Below are 19,815 nucleotides of genomic sequence, written 5' to 3'. Positions count from 1 at the left end.
CAGGACAATAAAAATAAGTATACTGATTAACCTGTAAAATAGGGATCAATGACTGTCTGTATGAAGAAGATGGAATTCAATAAACATTTGGTAAAATGTAAAACTGTACAAATACAAAGAACATGTTCTTAGATGCAAAGGAAATCTATTATTTATAACTTGCACTTGCAGATTGAATAAACAAAAAAAAGTATTTCCATGAATTTATCCAACTTTAAGACTGTTACAATGTAATGACAAACCAATAAAACAGATGATATGGTAAAGGCATACAGTTTGTGGGTTTATAACAGTATCCAGTACATGAAATACATACATTAAAACGGATAAAGAGCAAGGTTTCAATCATGAATGCTAAAAAGGAGGAGCTATTTTCAAAGGAAATATATGTACATTGCACAATATTACTGTTCATGTAAATTGAGCAACTGTGCTAGAGCAAGATGTGTAAATACATATCGGTCTGCTGTGCTGCTCACAATTGGCTCTAATCTCTGTAGATCATTTAACCAACGATACCTATTGGCATTTCACCACCCCTCAAAACACGGCTGACCAATAGTCAAAAAGGGGGCGGACGCATTTGGTGAATACTCTCTCGCGCTGACACAGTGGTTAATCGGAACGTCCCCGAGCGCACAGTGTTGAGGAGAGTATACGGCGAATGAGACTATTTGGGAGGAGATAACGGTCTTTTATTTATCTCCGCTCTAACGAAAACAACAATTTAAATCATATTTTGTCCAGAGGGTCGTCTAACCACAGCCATCGAAACGTGGGGGGGAACGAGGGATTTGATCCGCAAGTTTTTTTCTTTTACATTTTTTTTCTTTTCATAAAAAAGGATTCTGTTGGTGGTTTGCTCGCACTCTCGACGCAAAGATGATGGTCGGGGAGATCGAAGTGAAGGAGAGACCGAGGCCGAGTCCCGACTATTTGATGCAATTGTTAAACGAAAAGAAGCTGATGACCAGTTTGCCAAATCTCTGCGGAATCTTCACACACCTGGAGAGGCTTCTGGATGAAGGTAAATGCCGTCTGTAGAAATGGGGAGACGGGAGTGAAAGCGTGACCACGGCGCTGTGACCCTCGGTGGGCATGCTTGCTGCATTGAGGAGCGCAGGAACGCACTAGCTAACTAGCCAAGCTCAAATGTTTTGTTTGCTAAATAGTCCCACGGCACGACAAAACTCCCCTTCTAACTTGGTATACCAAGTTACGTCTGCAAGAAAAAGCAACTAGTTTAGTAGGTGTTTGTTCGAGGATGGGTGTATGTGATCCGGGAGTTTGGAGGCCGAGTAGCACATCCAGTTTGTTGTGCATTCAAGAGTTGTGACGATGGCGAACGGAAAAGTTTTAGCTAGCCATGATACAAGCTAATTACCCTACGCGGTATTATCCGGATAAGTTGTTTGCATCAAGTAGATGTGACAATATGTTATTGGTTTGTTTGGTTAAAACGATATAACTTTCATTATGTCCCAGTCGAAGTTTCAGCAGGGGTAGTTTTCGCTTGCACGAGGAATGGTAGACAGCCATGGCTCGTTCGCGTTCCATCAAACTCTCGTGGAGGGTAAAATTGGTTAGGTTTAGCTATTTTGCACGGGCCTGTAAAAAAATACTCAAAATAACAAGACTAAAAGCAGATAAACAAAGAAACCATTACATTTCTCGGCCTTTTGAGGAAGTGGATCGCCCTTTTTTTTTAAACATTTGCCAAGCAACAAAATTACTGAATAGGAACACATCGGAATGTGCCAGGCTGTTGCCGTCTTGGTGTAACAATGGACAGCGAGTTACTGGTTTGCAGAGATTTCACAACCCCTAGAACTTTTGAGTGGTGGCTAATACACACTTTGTAGCTTAATCACAACGTTATCGACTTGGATTAGTTACATATGCCCTATACACAACGACGTGTTAGAAATGGTTTCCCACGAACTGCAGCCGTCATGTTTGATCTACCCGTTTAACCATGTCGCCTTTGTTTTGGGCCACTGTTGTCAGGAACGGTGCGCATCTCTCTAAGATCGCCCAGTTGAAGCGCCTTGTTCTAAAATCGGTAACTCGACATATTATTATAATTATTTTGTGTTAAGGACAAATGCTTGTTACTTCTAGTGAGGTTTATGTAATTGAGTTGGTGACGCTAGAGAGCGCCACATCCCCCTCGCGGACAGTCCCAGTCAGATTCTGTCAATATCATGCTTGTTTTGGAAAGAACTGACACTAAGGCAAATAAATGCAGTGAAGATATCTAAAACGTAAAACATGGTAGTGCAGTATTAATGAGATAGGAACTGGAATTTGGGAAGGCCGTGTCAGATTCTTTTGACAACTCGTCACAGTTTCAGTGACTAGTAGTTTGAGTCTGTGAGAGTAGTTAGACCGGTGTGGGAGGTCCTATACGTGTTGTAAACATTTTTTTTTGAATGGTTGCAAGACTGAACATTACAATCCTCTAGACCCCTTGCTGCAACATTCATGTCCAAACCCTTGAACAAGAATGATCTGATTTGCATTGTAAAACAAAATAGTTTTGCCACCAACTAGACTTGGTTACAGATGCTGAATTTTCAGTTATACTATAACCCTTCCAGACTGGAACATTCCTGTTAGACATTCCTTAAATGATTACACTTGAAGCAACTCTTTTAAAAAAACATTATTTACCTTCCTACCTCGCTCTCTCGTCAAGGTTTTTTACACAGGAAACAGATTTTTTTTTTACCTCTCCATATCCCTCCGCCTTACTTTTTTGCCCAACCCCCACAACCCCAAACCCCAGCTTTCACCCAAACCCCTTCCACTTTTGGACAATGAGTGAAAAGGGCCACGCAGTCAGCAACATGGTGTGCCTCTGTATTGCTCTCTCTTTATCTTCACGCTCTCACAGTATCTGTATGTCAACTTGGACATTAACTAAACTTCAGTTAATTGGCGAGGTTGTTGCTTCACAAGAGAACACTTTCTATGTTGACTTCCCCAGTCATGTAAAGATTAAAATAAAAACACGTCTCTATCACCATGGCTTAGTTTGAGTTAAGTTGTCTGGGTTAGGCTACGCTGGCCCTCAATCCCTGGCCGCCTCTAGCGAGCCGACAAAGTTGTTCCACAGTTTACCGGAGTTTCCACGGCAGCAGCCACAAAACTGAACCGTTTTGCCAAATGTTTAATGTGTGTGTGATCAAAATCACCAGAGTTCAGAGACCTCTGTGTCTGTCTGGTCTGGAACTATTACTTCACCCTTTAAATTGAGGTTCCTCACAATCCCCAATTATTTAAATAAAAGTAATTCCACTAGTATGTCCTTTAGAACCTTAAGCTAAAGGACAGATTAATTAGAACCTGTTACCTCACATTCTCACTTCTCAGTCTGTATAAAGGAGCCTGGTGATGTATAAATGGACTGAGTGCTTAGCTGTTGGCCAGAGACATTTGCATACCACAAAGTACATATGCTCTGTGGTAAAAAACAAGGATAACAGCTCACTGTGATTTAAATCAGCCCAGATCACTGGAGACATCTCTCACTCTGTTTATATCAACCACAGGCGTTTCGATGTGCGCGGGCCAGGATTGGGATACGGTCATGTGGTTGTGTTTGGTGCACACAGGTCTTGAAGGGAACTGTCTAACTCCCGTGAAATACGTTTATACAGGTCTGGAAAAAATTGAGACCACTGCAACTTTTTTCTTTCCAAAAAAAAAAAGTTGAGGACTTTTGTGGAAGGAACAGAAGGGTATTTGCAGTGCGGTCTGAAATTCTACCCTTCTGTCCCTCACTCAAAATTGTCCTCACAGGAAAGAAAAAGGTGCAGTGGTCTCCTAATCTTTTTCCAGAGCTTTATATATGTGTTATTGATTTAACTGGGTTGTCCAGAAGCAGCGATTCAGAGAGCATATGTAGTGGCACTAGGATTCACCTGTGTCCGGGAAGTTGGCGTGTTTATCCAGGAAGACAAGAAGGGATTGTTTCAGGGTCTGGCAGGAAATGTTGTCTCTGTAGGAACCCCAGCTGTTCCATGCTAGCCTGTCAAGGTGACCCTGTAGAGCAGAATGAATGCCATGCCTGAGTTTTAACTATAGCACTGAACAGCAAAGACAGGCAGTATACTAGAGGTTGTTTGATACTTAACTTAATGACTGTGCTAGCTCCCTGTGGAGAAAATAGGTACAAAATGTGCAGGCAAAACTACGACACACAACGTTTATAAACCTGTAGAAGGAAAGTTTCTTTCTTCTTCTTTAGTTTAGTATAAATGGACTGTGGCGTTGTCTGCTCTGCCCATAAAGGATGGACAACGACAGCCAAGACGAGAGAGACATGGGAAAGAAGCTTAAAGCTTGTCTTCCAGTTGTCTCTCTCTCTCTTCCTCTCAGAGGAGCCCAGACAGCTGCACGCACACACACATATATAGCTAACACACATTCCCCCGTGTGCAATGTTTTGTGTGTGTGTATGTGCAGCTGTTTCCATGGCGAGAGAAAGCAGACACCAAGAGCATTACCCCTTGTGACCCCGTGTGTGTAACAACTGCTCCCAGTTCCCCTCAATCTAAACCATCAGAGTGTGTGTGTGTGAAGGAGAGAAGTGCGTTTGATGCCTGTGTGTGCTTGAGGTGCCTATGTGTAGCTTTGTGTGTGTGCGTGTGTAGGTGTGTATTGAGCTAGTCAAGGTCACAGTAGAGTCTGACAGGCCCTGTTCAGATTCCCTTGCACAGCAGTTGTTCATCTCCAAGGTGACACTCGTCTTCCAGTTTTTTTTTTTTTTATGATCCTCAGTTGACATGCCAGCAAACAAACCTGTTCAAATTGCTATACTGTATATTCTCCTGGCAGGAGGAGCCATAAAACATTAGGACGGTGTGCAACTGGCAGTTGGTAAGGAGAGAAAATGCCATAAGTCAGTATGGAACTCCCTCTCTCCCTGCCAATAGTTGCACATCTCTGTTGACGTTCAATAGGTCAGGTTTCAATAGGTCTGATTAGTCCAAGGGTTCACAAAGTTTCAGTTGGAGCCTGTATGCTTTTTAAAGCTAACAGCAGACTAAGGTCATGCCCAGGGTCAGACTGTGTTGGTGATTCCCAGCTAGCTTAATTTAATCATGGGGGGGGGCTGCTCTGTTTATTAATGTACAAAAAGTAGGCCTAGTTGTCAACATTCTTCCCGTCTGGTACAAACTATTGCTGACCTACCTCCTAGTGGACATAGCTTTTAAACCCCCGTTAAGACATAAAGTATGCGGTGGGGTGAGCAATGGCGCCTGCGTGCGTACATACCTACACGTACAACACTGGAGTTTATCGAGGCCTTAACGGTCAATGCGAGTACCCCTCTCGCTCGCTCTCTCTCTCCTGCAGGCCACTGGCACTTTATTTCCCGTCTCCAGTGTGACCCTTAGTGTGAGCAGTGCAGGGCCAGACCTGCACTAACCTTCGACATGCAATCAATTTGCCATCTAACAAGATTGAGTGCCGCTCGCAAACTAAGACATAGCCTGGGGCTGCAAGAGACCTCGGAGAGAGAGGGGAGGGGGCTGGGAAAGGGCTGTCCCCCTCTCTTTCCCCCACCCTCCCAAGGCACCACTTATAGGCTGGAATTTAATTACCAGACCCATTCAGTGAGTGGCTTTACTGAGCTGCCTCTGACTGTTGTAATGCTGAGTTACAGACTATCTCCTTTACTCAAACACACACACACTGAGTGTATGGTAATGGCTGGTGTGTCAGGTTGACAGGGCTGGGTCCAGGCCCTGAGCAGGCAGTCCCAGAAGCCTCTATCTGAAGGCCGCATGCTGGTGTCTGTGTGATCCATCCTCAGCCGGGGCCCCTGGCTCACAGCCCCTCCCCCCCCTCCACTGACCCCCGGCCCCTGCCTCTCTGAGGGCTGATAAAGTCATTCAGCGTCAGGCCCTTCCTCTTATCTCAGACCTCTATCCCGCCACTGCAGGGGCCTTCTTATCACTGCTGGCTTGGCTCAGCCTGCTTGCCTGCCTGCCTGCTTGTCTGCCTGCCTGCCTGCATTTCGCTTCACCCAATAAATCCTCCCTACACCTCCTGGCTGATAAACAGCCTAGTGGCTATTTAGGAGCTCCTGTTTTTAGTTTTATACGCCTCTATTGTTGCATTGCAGCACTGAAATGTGGTTTTAGTCCTTTCCGTTCTGAATGTCAAGCACGAACAACTCTGAAGTGTGAGTGTCACTCGCAGACTGATGTTTAATCAGACTGTCAAGTCTTACTGTAATTAGACACACATTCTAGAATATTCCATCTGTTTCCTGCAACATAGGAAATAGTTCTCCTTATTTGTTAGCCAGCTGGCTTCACAGTGACACAGCAGTTCGACCAGCAGATATTAAGATGGTGGTGTGAGATGACGAGGGGAAGTGAAGGGATGTTGTAATGGCTGTGTCACAACATCTGCTAAGCTGTTATTGACAGACTATTTTAGTGAACTGTGACCCCCCCCCTCTCCTCCTCCTCCACTCCAATCTGGCTGGGTCTGAAAGTCTGCTTGCAGGAAGTCACACCCAGAGCCACACAGGAATGGGCTGTCCGGCTGTTTGTTTTTACTGGTTCCAGAGAGGGAGAGAGGGGAGGCTGTTTCAGCTGGGTTTGAGGATGAAGGGAGTTGAACAAAGCTCCAATGCCCTCCTCCTCTCTCTGTCCTCTCTCGTCCTTTCTCGTCCTCTCCCTTTTTGTCGACTTCCTGTGACTCATTTTAATTTAGTTGGGAGAGACAGTCTGGGACCAGACGTTGTTTGTCCCACACACACACACACACACACACACACACACACACACACACACACGCACACACACAGCGAGGAGTAGGGCCTCACCCTCTTACATTCTTTGACTACTTGGAATAGCTCTCCCACCCTCTTCAAACCCCTCCCCTCTCAATTTTTTGTTCTTTTAGAAATGTTAGTTTCTCTTCTTTTCCGGTATTACTTTGTCTGGGAGATGCAGACGGGCTCCAACCATCTCTCTTTCTCGTCCTCGCCGTCTTTCTTTTCTCTCTCGTTCTTCTGTCGCTCTCTGTCTCTTGTTCCGCCTTTATTTGTATTCTCTCTCTTGGGAGGGCGTTTTGAGTCTACGAGCTGCAGGTCTCCCACCGTTAGGCGTGTGAGCTCTGTGCCGTTCTGCCCTCTTCTGATCCTCCCAGAGTCGCCGTCTTTTCCGCTTGTCTCCCTCTGCTGTTTTCTTTGCCTCAACCGAGGGAAATTAAGGAAAATGAAGCTCTCGCTCGGCGTGTTCCTCCCTGCTCAGGGAGGCATGGTTACGGTTGCCTGCCACCTCAGGAATTCCTTCTCAGAGCACAGCACACTTAACCTGTTTACCTTTCACTCCGCCCCTCTCTCTGTCAGGTTAACTCTGCAGGTGCTGCTCTGTGTGCAGATACGTGTCCAGCTCTGCTTATTATAGTTCAAGCAGGCAACAACTCGGTCCAGACACACGCACACACACACACACACACACACACACACACAACCCAGGCAAAAATGGCTGTTTCCAGGCCTCTCCTTTCACACACCGGCCATAGATCAAGTGGGATCGCAGCTCTCCTGCAGAGAATGATAAATCAAACGATGAATAATTAAGCTGTCCCAAAGCAGCTTGTGTTTTTTGTAACTTTTTTTTTGTGAGGTGTGTTTGTGTGAGGTGTGTGCGCGCACATGCTTGTTTCAATTCGCAAGGGCAACCGGATGACCTTCCTCCCAGGCAGACGGGAGCATCATGCGTAGCGCGCCGCCATCACATATGTAGAGAGCAGGACTGGTATTCAGACAGAGGGCACAGCCCCCACCACCACCACCCACCCCTCCAGGACATGACATCAGCATGTTCCATGTTCTCCCCCCGGGTGACAGAAACAACATGTAAACATGCCACATATACATGCTATCTGGATGCATCTAAAACTGGCGACAGTGTTACGTATACAGTTGGCGTAATGCGACCTTTGTGGAGGGATTGTGGGGCGTTTTGCTGTTCGATGAAGGAACAGGTTAGAAGTCCAGTCCAGCAGGCCATTTGGGATGTGGTTTGTTTACTGACAAGGAACCTCAGGCAGAACTACTTCAGCATTGTGTGTCCAGTATAGGGTTGCTCATTTAGAAAGAAAAAGACAGAAAACCAACCGTTTCATCTGCTGCTGCTAATCAACGGGAACATAGATCAGAGCCAAAGTAGCAGAAAGTCAGTTGTTTTGTCGCTAGATAAGACTTTTTAATCATTTTTAATCATTAATATTGTCGCTATATTGGCAACACTGTTTAACCGATAGTATTAACCGGTAAACATTCGTATTGCCGGGTAACGGTGACACGGTTCATTATGAGCATCCCTGTCCAGTACACTCATTTACAGTTGTCTCCCCCTGGCCTTAGCGACAGCACACACACTGGCTCTTAACAACCGCTGCAGTCGCCTGAATAGCCAACACAAGACTGAACTCTGAAGATGTCAGGGCTGTTTGTTCAGAGTATTTGTTGCTGTTTGTTCAGAGTATTTGTTGCATGTAGCGGGGCCGCCATGTTACACGTGACGTCGTTTCAGAGTGGATCGGGACACCGACACGGGAGCTGCAGTTGTGTGTCCGGGGTTTAATTGGGGAAACAAAGAGGTCTTTAACACCATTACACTAAAGGGGAAGCATCCCAACTGGGTTCCCAGTGGAAAACAATGGGAAATCATTGTGTGGGTCCTATGAAAGGGTTAGTGTGTTAGTGTGTTACTGAATTGATTGATTGTGTGCACTGAAAGGAAAGGGGAGCAAGGCCAGCATAGAGAGTGAGAGAGCGATGGAGCGAGAGAGCGATGGGGAGAGCGATGGGGAGAGCGATGGGGAGAGCGATGGGGAGAGCGATGGGGAGAGCGATGGGGAGAGCGATGGGGAGAGCGATGGGGAGAGCGATGGGGAGAGCGATAGAGAGAGCGATAGAGAGAGCGATGGAGAGAGCGATGGGGAGAGAGGGAGGGTGCTAAGAACGAGAGAGGGAGGGGGGGGACATTCCTCTATGCTGTGAATGAGGTCATCTCCTAGGCTAAGGGCAAGGTCACCTCTCTTCCCCCCCTCCCCCTCGTTGAGAGCACAATGGCCCCCTGTGTAATCTGGGTCCTGTCTTGGCACACACCCTGGGGCCAAGTAGACAAGTACACACTACCATCACATTAGCATAGTGATTTTAAGTAGACAAGTATGCCCTACTATCACATTACTATAGTGGTCTTTAGGATACAAGTATACACTACTGCCACAGTATCAAAGTGCACTCCCAACACAGTAGTGGACAAGTGTACACTATATCCTAGCTAGTAGCCCACACCAGCTTGCTAGGGTACCAGTATAGCCACCCAGACCACTCCATTCACCATGCTCTACTGCATCTGGGATCAAGTAGCAACTGTCTGTCCATAAAGATTACGAGGTGTAGTTTTATTGTGGCGCTAGATAAGATAGCTTGAGTATACACAGGGGCCGATGCTAAGTGGTTGAGAGTGGGGCAGCCACTGAGCCAGGCTGGGGAAGAGGGGGGGGGGGGGGGTGCTACCAGGGAGAATCCAGGTGATGTTAGCTCTGCTGTCCTGGAGACTCTGGAACCGCAGGGAGGGGAGGAGGGAGGGAGGGAGACTGCTCTTGGTTTACTGTTCCTCCCAGCACGCCAGGAGGTCAGTCTGTTCTCCCCCATCTCCGGGCTTTGATAGTGTTTGACACGTGTATTCCGTCTACATTTTCTTCCTTTTTGTCACAAAATGTCTCGACACTGGTTTCATCTCTCCCTTCTCTCTCCGCCTCCCTTTTGTTAGCATCTCCCCAGCTCCCCCCTGGCCCAGGCGGGATGGGTTAGGTTTAGCTGTGCAGAGCGTGCGCAGCGCCTGTGTGGCATCGGCGTGGTAAACAGTGTGTCCTCCTACTGGAGAACATGTGTTGGGAGGATGGGCGAGCAAGCTCCTGCGGGAGAGAGGCCAACAGCATTACTCTGCTCTTCCTGTCTTTGTCTCCTCTCGCTCATCCTGGCAAGGACGCTCCATCGCTCCTCGGCTTACCACTCTAAACCTTGTGTTGCGCTCTCTCTCTCTCTCGCTCACCTCTCTCTCTCTCGCTCTCTCTCTCTCTCTCTCGCTCTCTCTCTCGCTCTCTCTCTCTCTCGCTCACCTCTCTCTATCTCTCTCCTCTCTCGCTCTCCTCTCTCTCATACGGTCGCTCGCACACTCTGCTCATTCAACCATATCTTTCTCTTTGTCTCTATTTTCTTTTCTTTCTGGTCTATGTCTCGTTCCCTCCCCCCCTCCCTCTTCCTCTGTTCTCTTGACTGACTTTTCATTTCTGCTCTCTCGCTTCTGCACTCTCCTTCCCTCCATGGCAGTAACCCAGCCTGGGGGCTACATCTCCTCTCTGTCATTGAGGACCAGTGGTGACATTAAAGGCCTGGACCGGGCCTGTCGGTTTGCATCAGGACCAGGTCACCCTCTCTCTGCTAGGCGCTCTGCTCTGCTCCTCGCCCTGGATTGGGTCCGTTTTCACACACACTGACAAGGTGGTTCTTCATCGTCCCTCTAGAACCGGACGGACACACACACACACAGTTTAGACCGAGTGAGAGCAGACCCCCATACCCCGACACCTAATGATACTACATCACCTGACGCAACCGTCACCTGACGTGTCCTCCAGCTTCAGCACACGTGCACACAGACGGTGTTACTCGGCAGCAGGTCCTCTCATGACATGAGACCATTGTCTGATGGAAGCCATGCATGAGGTTCCTGGTGTGAGGCTGGCTGCTGTGGAGAACAGGGGGGTGGTTGTCGTCTGGCCCCAGGCCTCCTCATACACAAATCGGAGGCATTGGAACCCAGCTCCAGGCCCCCACCCCCCCAGCTCTCTAACCCCCCCCCCCCCACACACACACACACACACACACCTCTCAGCGAAGCCCTCACCAGAGGTATAAACAGTCCTTGTTATCTCATGACCTAATTTCCTGTTAACTAGAGCCACAGGAATGCGGTGCTCATAGTCTCACTTTCAAACACAGTCACACACACACACCACGTTGGCATGTCGTCTGACAGGCCTGTGTAAGTGATAACATCACTTCTGTTGGCTGGGAGAAAAGACTCCTGCAGCCCTACGCCGGACCATAAACACAGAGAGATTGTACTCCCTTCATTCCCCCCTCCCCTCCCCCCCTCCCCACACAGCCTCCCCCCCACACACACACACACACATTTTCTGTCTCTATCCCCATTGGCAGTGTGCAGATTGGTAGCCTAGGACAGGGGCGGTTCAGGAAGTAGTGGTTATCTTCTCGGGGCACATTGACAGCCAGCATCCACCCTCCCTCCCTTTCACCTCCTCCCCCCCCCCCCCCCCCCCTCTCATCCTCTTCTGACAGCAGGACCTTTCCTGTTATTGCGTGGTGGAGAAAAGGGTGTGTGTGTGTGTGTGTGTTGGTCGGTATGTCTGGCAGTAAACACAGACAAGTGTGTACACTACCTGACGGGTGCAAACAGCATCCCTGTCCAGCACCCCCCCCGCCCTGACCTCTGACCCTGGGGGTAGGAAGGATCCATCTCCGCTCCCCCCCCACACACCCGGCCCTGCTTCCACACACCAGACCAGCCTGCCTTCCTTTCCTGGTATTGTCCTCCCCTCCTTATCTTACATTCCAGTACACACACAAACACACATCCTGTACCACATTCTCTCTGCAGCAGCCCATCCTGTTATGGTCTTGTGTGTGTGTGTGTGTGGGCGTTTGCCTGCGGCCACAATGTGGTAAGGTAGTTGTGTGTTCTGATCCAGCAGGAGAGGCAAGGCACACACACACACCCTCTTGATGTTGAAATGGGTTGAGGTGCATGGAGAGCGTGAGTCTGGAGACTAGCTCAGTACAGGTCTGGCTTTGTTTGTGAGCACACATTCAGTGGCAGGTGAAATGAGCTCCCCAGAGACGCCGGAGAGTAAATAGTGTGTGTGTGTGTGTGTGTTACTGCGTGTGCGTTGTGTTTGCGAGTACAAACGAGTCCTGCAGTTAGTCTGTCTGGTTCCTCAGATTCAGTTTACGCCTCAACATCACGGCGCTGCTTTCCTGGTCCCCTCCCCACAAGCCCCTCCCCTCCCCCCTCCACAAGCCCCTCCCCCCTACCCACACACCCCCCACACACAGCCCCTCCCCCCCTCCACACACAGCCCCTCCCCCCCTCCACACACAGCCCCCACACACAGCCCCTCCCCCCTCCACACACAGCCCCTCCACACCGAGGTTGGGAGGTGGTGTCGCGTTAAAGAGTTAAGAGCATCTGTCCCTACCTGCTCTCTCAGAAACTGTTCCACATTTGTAGGAATGTAGACTAGCAAGCACTGACAGCCAGCACTGGAAAGCTGCTATATGAAACGACGACCACAGTGACTGCTAGTTTCAGGGAGGCAAGGAGAGACATGTTGTGGGTCAATTGTTGGTTTTCTGTCTTCTCTCTCTTTTTTTGGAGTGGGGGGTGTTCACCTCGGGCGTGTCCTGCTCAAGTACCTCCCAGCTCCCCTCATCTGGCTGTTCATGGGGAGACTAATGAACGGCCCCCCCATGGCTGTCATTATGACCCAGCCGTTATGGCTCTGCGCTGAGCCGGCTCTCCCAGCCAGTTTCCCTGCACTCCCCTGCAGACCCCACTGCGTGCAGGAAACTGGCACTGCCACGGCTCATTGGGCTGAGTGTGTGCCCCCCCACTGACACTCAGCCCCATAAAGCAGCTTCACATCATCAGCCGCCATCATCCATCCACTCCCTCCTTCTAATTTTAGTCACCGGGTTTAATGGCTCTGCGGAGAAACTGTTTCTGTGTTCTCTGTCTCTCTCCCCTTCTTTCACTCTATCCCTCTTTCACACACTCTCTCTCCCTCTCCTTTTTGCTCTCTTTATCTCTACAATAGTTGACCAACGACTCACCTGCAATTTGCTCTGCGTGTGTGTGTGCGTGTGTGGTTTATGTGTGCCAGCATGCGGCTGGGCTTTTGCTCCTGCCCACGTCTCTTGTCTGTTCTCGTTGTCTAATCACCGCGGTAACGGGCTCTGACACATCCAATCGTGGTCGTCATGCAGGCAGTGATGCCAGGAGCCACATTAAGCCACATCATGTTTGTCAGATCGCTCTGCCGCCAGCCGGCTCAGCCCCCGAAACGCCACCGTTACTGCAGCATGGGTCTGCCCACTGGGTTAGCGCAGGCTCTCTCTCTCTCTCACACACACACACACACACACACACACACACACACACACACACACACACACACACACACACACACACACACACACACACACCAATGCTTTCTAATATCCATCCACCCCATCTTCATTAGAAGACGGGGCTTCTTGGGACACAACTTGGATGAAATAATCCAGTTAAACGTTTGAGACGTTTCTCTGTAAACGCCACTGATGGCTGTCAGAGCGGCTCTGAGGCTGCCGCCGCTCTGAGGCTGCCGCCGCTCTGAGGCTGCCGCCGCTCTGAGGCTGCCGCCCATCTGAGGCTGCCGCCCATCTGAGGCTGCCGCCGCTCTGAGGCTGCCGCCGCTCTGAGGCTGCCGCCGCTCTGAGGCTGCCGCCGCTCTGAGGCTGCCGCCCATCTGAGGCTGCCGCCGCTCTGAGGCTGCCGCCGCTCTGAGGCTGCCGCCCATCTGAGGCTGCCGCCCATCTGAGGCTGCCGCCGCTCTGAGGCTGCCGCCGCTCTGAGGCTGCCGCCCATCTGAGGCTGCCGCCGCTCTGAGGCTGCCGCCGCACTGAGGCTGCCGCCCATCTGAGGCTGCCGCCGCTCTGAGGCTGCAGCAGAGGTGCTGTTCTGTTTCCTGTGTCGTCTGCAGAGCTCCCCCAAGGCCAGACTCCAGCCCTGCTGGTCAAAGGCCTCGGGGTGTGTTTTCTCAGGAGAAACTGCATCTCCTTGGTAGGTAATGTGTGTGCGTGTGTGTGAGGGATCCAGCCTCAGCATCAGTATTGGTGGTGATTGCATTACGAAAGCGCTTCAGACCGTTCCTACTGGTAAGCTCAGCTCCAGCTCATTATTGATGCTCATGGAGTGGAATATGCTGCTCCGAGGTACACACACACACACACGCGCAATTGGGCTTGTGCTCTGTGTGTGTGTTAGCTAGTGTTTTGGTCCTTATTGTAAAAGCATCAGCCCAGACCAAATTGTGTGTTAGCGTCTTTCCTAGTCTTGGCTTGTGCAGAGGAGGAGGAGGGGGGGGGTCTGGGGGCTTGTTCCTCCAGTAATTTATTGAGTAGCTTGGCCCGCTATCTGCTCAAAGGCCTGACAGCACAGCTTTTTACCAAGACTGCTTAGCAGTATTCCTACAAACACCTAAATCTCTCCCCCCGGCCTCCTAACTGCAAAGTCATCCCCCCCCCCCCCCCACACACACACACACACACTTTACTGCCTTCCATCCCTGGTGTGTCAGCAATTAGGTTACATAGAACCCTGTGTGTGTGTGGGGGTGGGTGTGGCCTGCTTGTTTTCTCCATCTCTGTAAAGGGACCTATTGGGGTGTGAGCCCTGGGACGGCCCTGTCATCAACACTACAGGCTCTACAGGGGCTCAAAACCCACAAAAAAAAATAATAATACCGTTAGATCCACCACGAGGGGAGAGAGAGACGTCTGTGCTAGGAGATAAGAGCCGGGCGCGCATCCCTTTTCATGGCTCATCCACGCTGGGCAGCCCTTTTTGAAACGGGCCTTTCATGTGGGTGCAGGCCGTCCTGGGCTGCTGAAGAGGGGGCTGCATGGAGCCGTCAGCGGGGGGAGAAACACACGGGCGCATTAAGCCCCCGTCCGCCCTGCTTAGCCAGGCTTTGTGATGGCTAAAGTGCAGGGCGTTTTAGAGTGGAAAAACGTGTCCCCCTGCTCGGTCGGAGAATACTCTCCTCACTCCCTGTGTGTGGAGGTGTGGAGCCAGCACAACTGGAACGTGGATCTGAATCATCAGCAGTGTGTGTGTGTGTGTGTGTGTGTGTGTGTGTGGTAGGGTTAGCAGGCATACAGGACCAGTCCTCTCAGGTGCTGGGTATTAGCTGACTAATACCAGTCATGAACTAGCAGCTTCAACCAAAGCTGCAGTACACACACTCACTCAGTGATCTCACTGATTATTCACAGGTCAACTGTGCGATATACGACTCAAACACGCGGAATGTTCTACGAGAGGAGAAGCCGTGTCTCACTGGATCTGATATTTTTAGCTTCCTAATGGTGTGATTCCCTGAGCCTACTGGATCTGGTTTACATCGCTGCTCTCTGCCCTACAAAATGATTAGATTCTCTCCCACCACATGACAGCGCAGAGCTGCCAACAAAAAAACATACTACGCTCTGCCTTCCCTCTACCTAAATACATCAAACTGGTATTCCAGTGAAGTGTGTAAAATTGTCTACTCCATATGAGCTGGAATAGAGGTGAGCGGGTGAGCATCTATTTATACTGCTCTCTGCTGCTCCCTTCTGTGGAGGCCTACTTTGCCTATCTCTCTGTGTGTGTGTGTGTGTGTGTGTGTGTGTAAGGGGGGGGTACACACTCGGTGGGGGGTTTTGTGTGCGGGTGAGAATTTGGTCACCCAACAAATTGAGCAACAGGCCTGGCAGCCGCAATGGAGGGAGAACTCCGTCCTGGCTCCCCCGGCGAGGAGGGGGAGAGGGTGGGGGAGAGGTGGAGCCCGGGGCGGAGTGGGTGCTGGGGACACGGAGGCCTAGGTGGGCAGGATGGACGTGGTTGATGAGCTGCTGATGGGGGCCGTCTGCCCTCAGACCTCAGCCCTCCAGCAGCTGCTCCCGAGGGGGAGAGATGCTCTGAGTGCTCCTCACGTCTCTGGAGACTGGCCTAGCTGTCATTGACTCGGATTGAGACTGGGGCACAAGGAACACCCCCTCCCCCCCACACACACATTCTGTCAATCCTCAACTTCCCCTAACACACACACACACCCCCCCAGTCACTCCTCCACCCCCCCTCCCCTGCCGTGGTCATGGCAGCTTAAGGAGGGCAGACCACTCAGTGAACAAGGGACTGTGACATTTTGGTTGGTGGTGCAGATCAGCGCAGGAAAGGGCAGGAATCCACCAGAGGCAGAGCGAGGGAACAGGGATGGAAGGAGGGAGGCAGAGCGAGGGAACAGGGATGGAAGGAGGGAGGCAGAGCGAGGGAACAGGGATGGAAGGAGGGAGGCAGAGCGAGGGAACAGGGATGGAAGGAGGGAGGCAGAGCGAGGGAACAGGGATGGAAGGAGGGAGGCAGAGCGAGGGAACAGGGATGGAAGGAGGGAGGCAGAGCGAGGGAACAGGGATGGAAGGAGGGAGGCAGAGCGAGGGAACAGGGATGGAAGGAGGGAGGCAGAGCGAGAGCTTCATCCTCAGGTCCGTTATCAGGAGGGAACAGTGGCTCAAGTCAAATTGCTGCCAGGGATTGTTGCGATCTTTCTTGTTGGCATGTGTTTCCACTCACCTACAGGTGAGGTGTGTGTCATCAGATTGCTGAGTCAGGGCCTTTGTTACACACTTATACTGAGCTAATATGAGAGAGATTTGTTAATTACCCAAGCTACCTCATACAACCCTCAAGTGTACACACACACACACACACACCAGCTGCTGTGGCCCCTCCAGTCTTTAGTCTCCCTTGTCCAGAGGGTTAGACTGTAACTCTAACCATTGTCTCTGTAGACTTCTCCCTCAGGACTCCTCTGCAGCTGTCTGGTCTCTCTTTCCCTCTCTCCCTCCCTCCTCTGTTCTCTCTCCCTCTCTCACCATCCCCCTCTTCTTTTCCCTCCTCTGTTCTCCTCCCCTCTGTCCTCTCTCTCTCCCTCCCTCTCCTTCTTTCTCATCTCCTCTCCTCCTGTCGCCCAAACTCCCCTCTACTCTCTCTCCTCTGTGGTGATTGACTGTTACTCCCTCCTCCCCTCTCCCTCAGTGAGCAGCAGCGTCTCTCTGTGTAAAGAGCGTTTTTCCCGGGGTGGACAGAGACAAATGTGTGTGCGTGGAGCGCGAGGCAGGGGGTAATTTTAGGTGAGCCGAGCGACGCACAAACGACTTGGCGGGGGACGTTTTTGCGGCGCCGAAATTAGAGGTTGTCAAATGTCGCACGTCACTGCTGATGGCCTGGCCCAACCTCTTTATGTTAATGTGACATTTTAGTGGGAGGAAATTAAATTGTGGAGGGAGGTGTGCGTGTGTGCGCACGTACCTGCTCAGAGAGACCTTTCAGTGGTGGCTCTCTTCCTTGCTCTCCTGTCTCTACAGAGGGAAGCGTTCCAGGTAGTGGAGGATGCCTGTGGAGCTCTGAGGCAGTGTGTGAAGCTGATCTAGCATAACACACACACTTTCTGACAATCGAACAGCGTTCTCAGGGACACTTGCGCAGAGCAACCACCATCTCTCCCTGTTAGCTCAACTGATATCGGAGAATGTATCAAGGTTGTTTATTAACAGTGACAGGAAGGGGGGGGGCTTCATGTTTTCTTGATGGTGTTCCCCCCCGTCCCAGTGGGAGGGGGGGGGGGGTTTACATGACCACAACGACGAGACACACGAGAGATTAAGTCAGCCAGCCACGACGCCTGTTCTCCTTTTCACCCCTGGGAGAGTCGGAGGGATGGAGGGATGAGGAGGTCTGGTTACTGTGGCTGCTGTGAGGGGCTGCTGTGAGGGGCTGATGCTGGCCAGGGTCCCTGGCTCTCTCCACATGGCTCGCAGGTGTTCTCTCCATAGGTCGGCCCAGCTGCTTGCCAGATGTGTGTGTGTGTTTGTGTGTGTGCTCATGTTCCCACAGTGTCAGAAACCCATCGATCACACCCCATCAATCATTTATTCCGGGGACTCCCCTCCAGTCCCTCCCTCCCCCCTACTCATCCTCTCCCCCCCCCACCCCACCTCAGTTAGCCCCACACACATGCTCTCTCTCTCTGCATCAGTATGCAGAGCGGTGGGTCTAGAGTTGACCCCCGTCCTCCCAGTAGCGCAGAGTACACGCTCTGGGGAGGGGGCACTCCCGGGTCTCCCAGGGCAGCTATGTGCAGTATAGGGTTCAGGAGCTGGGAGTTTAAATAGCAGCTAGACCTGAGACCTGCTATCCCCTCACGCTCCCATCCCCCTCCCTCCTTGACCTCAGATAACCACCACCAGTTGTTTTCCTCCCTTCTCTGCGTCCCCGTCCCCCCCCATTATGCAGAGCCCCTGACTATCAGGAGAGAGGGAGGAGGGAGCCTGGTTAGTCGGGGCTATGAGTGAGTGAGTGTGTGTTTGTGATGGCACATGTGAGAGGCCAGCCAGCTTGACCAATGGAGTTGATCCTGTGGGGTGTGTGTCTGACCTCTGGACACGTCCCTGTAGCAGGGTGAATGAACTCCTTGTCTTTCCACTAGGCCACCTCCTCATAGGACCGCATACCTCAGCTGTGTGTGTAGCTGTGTGCGCGCGCCTGCACTTGTTAACCTCTTCCTCGCCTAAAATAACCCCCAGTAAACTAACCTAAAGTATCAACCGCAGTGTGTCGTTTTCAACCTCCCCACCCCTCCGCCCGTCTAACGACGTGTGTGTGTGTGTGTCCCTGTCGTTGCAGAGATCAACAGAGTACGTAAGGACATGTACAACGACACAGTGAACGGCCTGGTAGACAAACATCCCATGGAGCTGCCCGAGGCTCTGGGCCCCATCATCCACCTGCAGGAGAAGCTGTTTGTGCCTGTAAAAGAGTACCCCGACGTAAGTCACGCCGCCACACACACACACACACGCCTGCCTGCCGCAGCGTGTCCAGTCATGTCTAGCACTGTGTGTTTTGTTGTGGGTGTCCTCTGTATGTTGTTGACTTTGCCCGTGGCCATAATATCAAATATGACTGGACTGATTGCTCAGCACATCACACACACACACACACACACACACACACACTACCGGAATAGCGCTAGTAAATCAGAAAAAAGGCTCGCCATGTGTTGTCCAGTACGAGTGCTGTATGGTTATAGCTACTCTATAGCGAGTCCAAACCAGGGGTTTGTCCCATAAAGATAGATTACTGAATAAACCAGGCTTACGTCAGTTACTAAACCTGACCCAAGCCTAGCTTATTCAGTAACCTGGCTTTATGGAACAGGCCCCTGGCTTTTCTGAGGGAGGAATACTTGGAGCTCAGCTGTTTACAGCTCCTAGCTTACTGCAGGAGAGGGAAGGAGGGGCCTGGTAGTCTAAAAACACCTTTCCTAAAATACCCACCAAGAGGAAAACGGACAACCTACCAGCGGAGTTCGTGACTGGCCCCTGGCAGTGTCTGGAGAGATGCCTTCTGATTGGCTGGCTGGACCGGCACACAGAGCATGGAGTGGCAGGTGGGCGGGCTAGGAGTTTGAGCTGTCAGTCTGGCTACACACACACGCGCGCATGCACAGGCCAAGAGCTGTCAGTCTGGATGTAGAGACATAGAGATGTCGGAGAGGAGATGACAGGAGAAAAGAGTGACACAGCTGTCTGGACGGATGCTTAGCAGGGAGGTGTGTGTGTGTGTGTGCTGGCGGAGGTCAGCACCCCCCTCCTGTCCTCAGTCTAATCCCACGCTGGTGGGGCAGCAGCTCAGAAGGATGTCCATGTCACCCCTCCTGGAGAAACATTTCTCTTCCTAATCCTACCAGGCCGGGCTGGAAGAGGGGATGATGGAGGGATGGGGGGATAGAGATGGAGGAGGAATGCGGGGTGCAGCAGAGAGGGACTCACTCGGCCGTGAAATGCTTTTTCCCCCTGACAGAACTGATAAAGGGCACCAG

The 19,815-nt window shown here is 51.0% G+C and overlaps 1 protein-coding gene across 7 annotated transcripts in view; it reads left to right on the top strand.

Annotated features, from left to right (window-relative positions):
• The first annotated feature begins 202 nt into the window (after window positions 1-202).
• qkia (QKI, KH domain containing, RNA binding a) overlaps window positions 203-19,815 on the top strand; it is a 67,110-nt gene continuing 47,497 nt past the window's right edge. For all 7 annotated transcript variants that reach the window (XM_067242592.1, XM_067242587.1, XM_067242591.1 and 4 more), the window contains exons 1-2: window positions 203-1,027; window positions 18,618-18,760. In XM_067242592.1, coding sequence (XP_067098693.1) covers window positions 883-1,027; window positions 18,618-18,760 — 288 coding nt within the window. In that variant the 5' untranslated portion in view covers window positions 203-882. The remainder of the gene's footprint in view (window positions 1,028-18,617; window positions 18,761-19,815) is intronic.

This window comes from Osmerus mordax, chromosome 9, assembly GCF_038355195.1.
Source record: "Osmerus mordax isolate fOsmMor3 chromosome 9, fOsmMor3.pri, whole genome shotgun sequence".
In the NCBI taxonomy this organism is placed as follows: domain Eukaryota; kingdom Metazoa; phylum Chordata; class Actinopteri; order Osmeriformes; family Osmeridae; genus Osmerus; species Osmerus mordax.
The sequence above is the reverse complement of the archived record's forward strand: the minus strand, read 5'-3'. Positions and strand labels throughout refer to the sequence as shown.